The sequence below is a fragment of the Cyprinodon variegatus genome, unplaced genomic scaffold (genome assembly GCF_000732505.1).
Source record: "Cyprinodon variegatus isolate N-32 unplaced genomic scaffold, C_variegatus-1.0 Scaffold256, whole genome shotgun sequence".
In the NCBI taxonomy this organism is placed as follows: Eukaryota; Metazoa; Chordata; class Actinopteri; order Cyprinodontiformes; family Cyprinodontidae; genus Cyprinodon; species Cyprinodon variegatus.
In genome coordinates, this window is record NW_015150709.1 from 242,150 (window position 1) to 250,731 (window position 8,582).

General features: G+C 36.7%; 2 protein-coding genes across 2 annotated transcripts in view; one reads left to right on the forward strand and one right to left on the reverse strand.

Moving 5' to 3' along the window:
* LOC107089521 (gastrula zinc finger protein XlCGF52.1-like) overlaps positions 1-2,129 on the reverse strand; it is a 4,352-nt gene extending 2,223 nt beyond the window's left edge. Inside the window, exon 1 of the mRNA XM_015382362.1 lies at positions 2,030-2,129. Coding sequence (XP_015237848.1) covers positions 2,030-2,129 — 100 coding nt within the window. The remainder of the gene's footprint in view (positions 1-2,029) is intronic.
* Positions 2,130-5,528: 3,399 nt separating this feature from the next.
* LOC107089526 (gastrula zinc finger protein XlCGF57.1-like) lies at positions 5,529-8,576 on the forward strand. Its single transcript, XM_015382369.1, has 2 exons — positions 5,529-6,182; positions 6,945-8,576. The coding sequence occupies exons 1-2, from the start codon at positions 6,068-6,070 to the stop codon at positions 8,357-8,359; spliced, it is 1,530 nt and encodes a 509-aa protein (XP_015237855.1). The 5' UTR covers positions 5,529-6,067; the 3' UTR covers positions 8,360-8,576.
* Positions 8,577-8,582: the final 6 nt, after the last annotated feature.

An 8,582-nucleotide genomic window follows, 5' to 3' on the forward strand; every position in this document is an offset into this window, starting at 1 on the left:
TAGGGGTGCACACTATTACGAAATCTTGCGAAATATGTGTTGTCTATTTATGCTGTTTTGTTTTATTTTCTCTCTTTTCACGCATCATTTCCTGTCTCCTTATCCCTCTCTCTCTCTCTTAAGCTCTTATCCTCTATTTCTTTCTCACATCCCTTTCCATGTCCGTTGTATATGATTTTACTCATAACATAAAGTTTAATATACAGATCAAGCAGAACCTTATGGCAACAATCATACTGGTCTGCTTGTGAAAGAAAAGCTTTCTGGGACATTGATTCCCATAGCTATATTGGCTATACAGGACACACACACACACACACACACACACACACACACACAAAGGAAAACTTACAATGACATTGGTAGATAGTCTGTATTAATATAGTACTTTTCTTAGGTCAGGAGACTTGACCAAAACATTTTACACTACATTTACTCATTCACCTATTCACATAAACACTGATGGTGGCAAGTTATATTGCAGCCACAGCTGCCCTGGGGCTCACTGACAGAAACAAGGCTGCCATACACTGGTGCCACCTCTGACCACCTCAGTAGGAAATGAGGGTGAGGTGTCTGGTCCAAGGAAACAACAACACTGAAAGGCAGAGACGGGGCTTCACCCAAAAACCCTTCGGTTGCCGAGCAAACTCCTGCATCCAAAGTCACTGTCGCCCCATTAAACCACATTAAAGTTGTGTCATCCGAGTCATGGCAACCACTAAACAGGCTTATATCAGAGGCAAACCGATATTTGTTTTGAAAAAACTGAGCAAAAGTCTGGTTTGCCCTTAATTAAGCCTGTTTTGTAGCATTAATATTGCAATACTGATATTGTTCGCTATGTATGCTTATGTTTTGCTTTCCCCTCTTTTGCATCAGTGCTTGCATCTCCATCAGTGTCTGATGCAATCTTCCAGGGTTCTCGCCAGGAAATTTCATTACTCTGAAAGTTGTGCAAATTACATTGAATTTAGGCCGTTATTCTGAGTTTTAATGAGGGCAACAGACATTCAAACTGTTTTTTTTTTTTTTTTTTTTTTACACATTCACATCATTATTTGCACATACACATAGGAAGTTTGTCTATTTGTGGATCCGAGGTCAGTGCTATGAAAACGTGGGTCTACCTCCGCTGTTCAGTCCATCTTCGACTCAGACTCACTATGAGTGAACCTGTAGGCAAGTGAACCTACATACAAGCAGGGGTGTAGAGTCTCCAAAACAGCTGTTCAGTCAAGTGGAACCAGCCAATGGTCAGTGTTTTTTTTCCTGCCAAATAAAGTGAGGCATCACAACACCTTGGTGAGCTAATCTGAAAGTGTGCATTATAAGAGCATGTCACCTCAGAGTATAAAAAGGGAGAATAGAATAAAGAAATGGGAAAGGGCATAATTAGCGAAGAGGCAAAAATCTAAGATGTGGGTGCCACAGATTGTTTCCCTTTAGCACCCTTCCACCACCCTGTTACACTCATAAAAAATCCCTTTGAGAACTCTGTCTTCTGCTGCCCTGACATTCTGTTCAAACAGCTTCTTATTATTTTAGCCTGAAATGTGTAATCGAACAATTACTGCACTCATAAAAAACACCCATGCATTTAGGGCTGCAACTATTGATTAATTAAATAATTGCTTAATTAAATAAAAGCTTAAAATTTTTATTAATTGGGACAATGCAAATTGACTTCATTCCAAAGCAGATTATTTGGACTGACAGAACAAATAAATGCACAAAACAGATTGCTGTTTAACTGCTCTATTACAATACAAATAAATAATAGTGCTACAAACTATGTATGTTCCAAAATACAAATAAAATGATAAATTCTCCACATGACTTCTTCCCCTGCTACAGATGTTTGGCTTAAAATTAGCGGATGTGGTTGAGTTAACTAAGAGAAGCAATGGAATAACTGCTGGGATATTTACAAATATGATTTTCACTCCCACAGTCTAGCAGAGTTTATACGTGTCCCAGAAGCACTTTATTTACTCCTTTCCATAAAAAATATATGTTTATCACTTACTGTGATCTTTGCAATCTTGTGCCTGCTCCAGTTGTGATGCGGATGCTGCCAAACTGAGCCCCCCAGGATCATCTGTCTCAACCTTCATAATTTTAGACATCCTCGCTCCATTTAAATACTCATTTCTTAATCCCAGTTTGCAGGCTTCATATGTCAGAGTAGATCAAGGTTTCAGCCATTCAGTCTCTATATTCTCTTTTTCAGGTTCCTGAAACCAGAGTCAGACAAAAATAAGCGTATCAACAGAAAATGTAAATAAAGCATAGAGATGCACCAGAAATGGAAACATATGCTTGATGGTGGTCAGCTAATAACAATCAAAAGAAAGTTTTGATATATATTAATATCTTCTGAAAATTACGCAAAGTAGTTTAAGTATAAAATGCATCAGAAGCTACTTTTACTGCATCTACCTTAAAATAGTTAAGAACAAATATGATGGGCCTATATTTATTCTGATATAATTATAAATTATGGGGTTTTTTTGTTATAAAAGAACACTGATTTCTATGGTTATTCTCCAATTATTATTTCTTTTTCTTTCATTGCTAACAGTGTAATTCGTACTGCTTTCTGCAGCATGTATGGATGAATCTAACTAAACCGCAGTGCTTGATGTCTGAAACCTTTCAGAGACGTTTGCTGTCCACTGTGCATCTGTCCCTGGTGTTTCAGTCCTCAGCTTAACAAGAATTAGGGAAGATGTCAACAGACAAAGTGGTCAAAACTACATAGATTCCCTCTTAAAACACTGAACCAAGAACATTTATCCTAAATATATATGATAAAATAGTGGTTAAATACTTCTGGCAATTTAATAATTTACTGAACATTACATCTAGCCACAATCATACAATACCTTTAATCAATACAGACGTCCAAACTCCCACCAATTGGACAGCTCTCCACAAAGGATCAACATCCAAGTTTCCTCCATAACTGCTATTTCAGCATATCTCTGAATAAAAGATACTCTACACAAAAAAACAGTCAGCTACTGAGAAAACCATTATTATTCTTTTGTAGAGAGAAACATTACAAAGATTAAAAACGACAAATGATTATTAGCACATAATGTAGCTTAACTCCCGACTTGCTAACTCATTTGATCAAATAAGAGACTGACTGATACTTTTAAAATTAAGAAAGAAAATCCATAGATTACCTCTTAAAACACCGAACCAAGAACCTTAAGAGCTTTTACGTAGATAACCCTGACTAGTCTCTGCTGTTATCTGAATTAGCTCCACGTAGAATAACGGTTCAGTCATTTAGCTTGGTTCTAAAAACGGTCCGTGATTCATGCTCTCATTGAAATTATCACAGCGGTTGGTTAAACACAAGGTTAAATCGTAAACGCGACATTAATTGTACCCTCCTAAGAATATAAAATAAATGTTTATTTCTGGCGAGACTGAGCAATTATTAATAACAACAACGACACCGTCACATCCGGGTACTTCGTCGTCTTCCACCAATGAAAGGCTGTGATTCTTGTTTTTCTTCTTCTTCTTGGGTTTTTTGGCGGTTGGCAAACACTAAAGTTGCGCACTACCGCCAATGAGGAGTGTGGCTAGTCTTGTCTTGTTGCGTTTAATGCTGGTTGGCAAACAACTTTTCGGTGTGCATTACCGCCACCCACTGGTGAGGAGTGTGAATCAGAATGGCCCTATTTATAAAGATGCTTATATTTATTTATTTATCTATATATCTATAATGTTACTTTACAAATTCTAAATCCTCCTAATTATTCCTATTATTATTAAATATTTAAATAAATATTGATGAGTGTGGTTTATGATTGATTATATCAATTATATAGCAGTATATATATATAGCGATTATATAGCAGTAGACCTCCTACGTTTTTTTGTGTGGGTAAAATATCTATTATATGTAATATTTATTTAATGTGCTTTAAATTTCTCCTGATGAATTTCCTTCCTATTCCATATTTTTGACAAGCTAATATAACATGTTCTGTTGTTTCATCTTCCCCCCAATGGTCATATTTTCCTGTAGTATGGGTTTTTTTTTTCTTAAAAAGCTTACTATTCACTCCTGTGTGTCCAAATCATAGCTTTGTTATTATCCTTTCCTCCCTTCTGATCCTTCTTCCATTTCTTAAGTCTCCAAATTATTTTTTTATCTTCTAAAACCATCTCCATTTACTTTCTGTATCCCATCTTTCTGCAATTCTTTCTTCAATTTTTGTTTGATGATTTTTATTTTCCACTTCTTCTTGTTTTTTCCTCAGACAGATTCCACACTAGTTGTTGGATTGCTGCCTGTCCGTGGCGCAGACAGTGTGCTACATTACTCTAATGAAAGTATAAGATAAAGTCTTCCCATCAAAAAAATTAATTTCATAAAGCTAGGCGTTGCTCGCATCTTTCTGGTATATTTATGCTTATGTAAGGTTTTAGTTTACACTGATTTAGATCCCACAGAGAACATCCCTGACACCAGGTATTTTCTATGCCATTTAAAAGATAACCAGTAAGATGGAGATCAGAGGCCAGTCCAATGTGTCCCAGAAGATGGAGATCAGAGGCCAGTCCAACGTGTCCCAGAAGATGGAGATCAGAGGCCAGTCCAACGTGTCCCAGCCATAGCTTGCAATAAGTCTTTTACACGATTTATTCAGGTAACCTCTTCCCTACTTATACAAACTGAAGAGCTACCTTAACACGCCTCCTGTCAAGAGGCATCTGCCCATCTCAACCAGAAAGGATGGTGTTTTTTATATGATTCAGAGGAGAGTGGGAGAAATGAGTATGCAGGAAGGAAGGGAAGAGAAGAAACAATTATATTAAGACTTAGATTTGTACAGAAGAGGATTAGGGCCACTGAAAAAATAAAAAAGTTAACTAATTTTTACAAAAAAACAAACAAAAAAAAGTCAGATATCTGAGAAAAAAGTCAGAATTCTGAGTTGAAGTCGGAATCCTGAGAAAAAAGTCAGAATTCTGAGATCAAAGACAAAATTCTGACTTTTTTTTTACCATATTAAACTAAAATAAAATTGGAAAATTAGTTAACTTTTTTTTTTTCAGTGGCCCTATTCGTCTTCCGTAGATTTGGGCATACAGGATTAAACAGTACTTTATTCAAAATAGGTAAACATATCACCGGTAGCTATGAATACTGTGAGCAACAAGAAACAATGAGCATGTTATGGTACACTGTAAGAAGTATGGAAGGAAAAGGAGGGAATAGATTAAAAATCTTAATAAAGAAAGAATACACTTTAATTTAATAGAAAACCTTAGAAAGAACTAAAGAGATAAGTGTTATGTAATTGTTTTATCATTATGTTAGATTAATCAGTGTAATTAAGAGGATTTGAATCCTATTTTGGTTTTGTTGGTTTTGTTTTGTTCAGTATAAGTAGGTAGTAGCCGTTCAGATCCACACTCCATACCACTTGATGGCGGTAATGCACCATTTCTTTGCGTGCCAGCCACCAAAAAAAAAAAAAAAGAAGTAACCCGGATGTAAAAACAAAAAAAAAACGTTAGCTTGTGTTGCTAATTTGGGATAGTAAATGGATGTCTCTCTCATTTGACAGACTCTGTAAGAATGTTCTTTCTATCTAATTGTTTTGAACCACGAAGACAATTTTATACTGGTTGGAGCAGAACAGGATCGTATTTGTTTTGATCAGTAAATTATATGCATTGTCAGCCACCGATGAGCTAAAGCAGCTAACGTGAGGAAAAAAAGAAGGCTTTAAAAGTTAATGATTTAATGCTATAACGCCAGTCTTCTCTCTGACTTTGCGAGGTCTGGATGGGGAGACCGAGTCGACTGTGAATGTCTTCTCCACCTCTTGTCTTTCACCAAATGATTTGAGGAAATTACATCAGAACCAGAACTTCTGTCCAAAGCATCAGACTCTTAACTCTGCATCATCGCTTCTGCTCTGCTACTGTGTACATTTTCTGTAGGGTTAGATGATGATCACAAAGAAGATAGGGGTTATATTGCCTTGAAGGTGCAGACTGGGATTGTGAAAAGGAGAATCCCTGGTAAAGGATGTCTGACATGGTGAAGACTGAAGCAGAAGAGCCTGGAGGGCCAGGTTATGTTCCCCTCTTAGCTGAACCTTTTCCATTAAAGATGGAGCACATGCAAGACAGAAAAGACCTCGGTGAGTGACATGTTTATTTCTGATTTAAAGTAAAAAATAGAAGCTGTGGTAGGGGGCTAACTTTTCATTTTAACAATGATTCGATTCATATCAGGATGCATGGATTCAGTAAATCTTTAACCAAAAATATAACAAGTGTGACTGTGAAATAAATACTTGCATACTGGACAAAGCAGGTAACATCTCCTACTTCTTTACTGTTTCTTTTAAATTAACTGTAAATAATTAGATAAATAGAGGCATAAATAAACATGTAGTAAATATATAATGGAAAACACACTCCAGATTAAATCAATACCACTTTGTGGTATTATTTTCAATAAGATTTTTTTTTTTTATTAAAGTGCACAACGTGCAATTCTTATTTAACAACAGGTTTACCTGCTGTTTCCAATGCTATTGTATTTTACTTCAGAATATTACAACTTTAATATAAAAGTAAACTGCAACATCTATTCAGGTTTTATCAAAAGTAGGTTTACCTGCTCAATAAAAATTAAAACTGGCCCCTAAGTTTGCATATGGGAAGAGCAACTAAATTGTAAAACCAACACGTGAAATACGGAAGATTGTAATGTTTGTTTACATCTCAAGTCTTAACTCTCTAACTGATTCAGTAAGGCTGCTTATTTCTTGTATAAAACTAAAAACCTGCCTTAAAAATAAATCTTCCATCTCTTGTCACCTGTAATAAAGTGGTCTAGATTAACTGCCTTCCCAATAAGAATCTGAGCTTGTCTATGTTATTTCCAATATTTCCAGCTCATCAGATGCTGGTGATTAAAGAAGAGGATACACATGGCTGTTCCCCCAGTTTGGACCAGCAGGACCAAGAACCTTCTCGCATAAAGGAGGAAGAGGAGGAACTATGGCTCAGCGAGGGGGAAGAGAAGCTTACTGTGAAGAGTGCAGAAGAAGCGAAACCTCAATTATTAGAACTTCATCAAATCAAAAGTGAAGACAACAGAGAGACAGAAAATCCAACCCTCAGTTCAGCTGATCCGATGGAAAAACAACCTAACGGAGGATACTGTGGAGGTCCAGAACTAGACTTCGACTCAGATCCAGTGTGTTCCTATCAGAAAAGTAAGATAACAGTTCACAGAAGGGGTAAAGGATCTAAACTACGCATCAAGCTGAATGCCCAGGGCCAAATCCATAAAGGAGAGAAATCATTTGGTTGCAATATTTGTGGCAAAAGATTCAAACGTGAGACTAACTTCAAATTACACGTTGTGATTCACAATGAAAAGAGAGAACATATTTGTAATCTTTGTAGTAAAGGATTTAAGATAAAGCGCGCTCTTCAGACACACATGAGACGGCACACAGGAGAGAGACCGTTTGCCTGTGAAAATTGTGGTAAAAGGTTCCATGCAAAGAGTAATCTCACGAGTCACTTAAAAGTCCACTCAGAAGAAAAACCATTTTCTTGTGATGTTTGTGGTACTAGGTTTATAAGAAATGAAAACCTTAAAAGGCACATGTGGATCCACACCACAGAGAAGCCATTTGTTTGTAGTGTTTGCAATAAGGGATTTTCACTGCAGCAGAGGCTGGAAACTCACATGCATGCTCACAAGGGAGAGAAACTCTTTATGTGTACTGTTTGTAGTAAAGGATTTTCCAGACATGAGAATCTTAAAAGGCACATGCGTGTCCACACAGGAGAGAAACCGTTCGCCTGCAGTTTTTGCAGTAAAGGATTTTCACTACAAGAGACGCTAAAGAGTCACATGCGTGTTCATACGGGAGAGAAGCCATTTATTTGTAGCATTTGTAGCCAAGGATTTTCTCTGCAACAGAATCTAAAGAGCCACATGTATGTTCACACGGGAGAAAAACCCTTTATTTGTAGTGTTTGTAATAAAGGATTTTCCCGGCAGGTATATCTAAAAAGTCATATAAAGGTTCATACAGCACCTTTTAGCTGTAGCAGTTGTAGTAAATGTTTTATGAATGAAGAACAGCTACAGAGACATGTGAGATTTCACTCGGAGGACAGGCCGTTTAGTTGTGAGGTCTGTAAAAGTAGATTCAATCAAAAGATTCATCTTGAAAGTCACATGCGGGTTCATTCAGGAGAGAAACCTTTTGTTTGTAGTGTTTGCAGTAAAGCATTTTCACGACCAGGGGATCTGAACAGACACATGGGTATTCACAAGGGCTACAGCTAATGATTGATTGACAGCTAATTTTTCAATATGATTTTAGGCAATGAAATTATTATAATAATCAGGGGCTGAAATTCACTGCTAAAAAGTGGGAATAGCGAATTATCTGATCCGCAAATCCATTTTTTTTATAATGTGGGAAATTCCCCCTTAAAAAAAAAAAAATCGTGGGAATGTGTAGCTACTAATGTTGATGTTTTCGGATTTACACAAAGAAGAAAATCTC

Excerpts from the sequence above, each read along its gene's own strand:
- LOC107089526 (XM_015382369.1), top strand. The coding sequence starts at position 6,068 with ATGTCTGACATGGTGAAGACTGAAGCAGAAGAGCCTGGAGGGCCAGGT. Across the intron at positions 6,183-6,944 it reads GCAAGACAGAAAAGACCTCG|CTCATCAGATGCTGGTGATT; the intron begins GTGAGTGACATG and ends CAATATTTCCAG.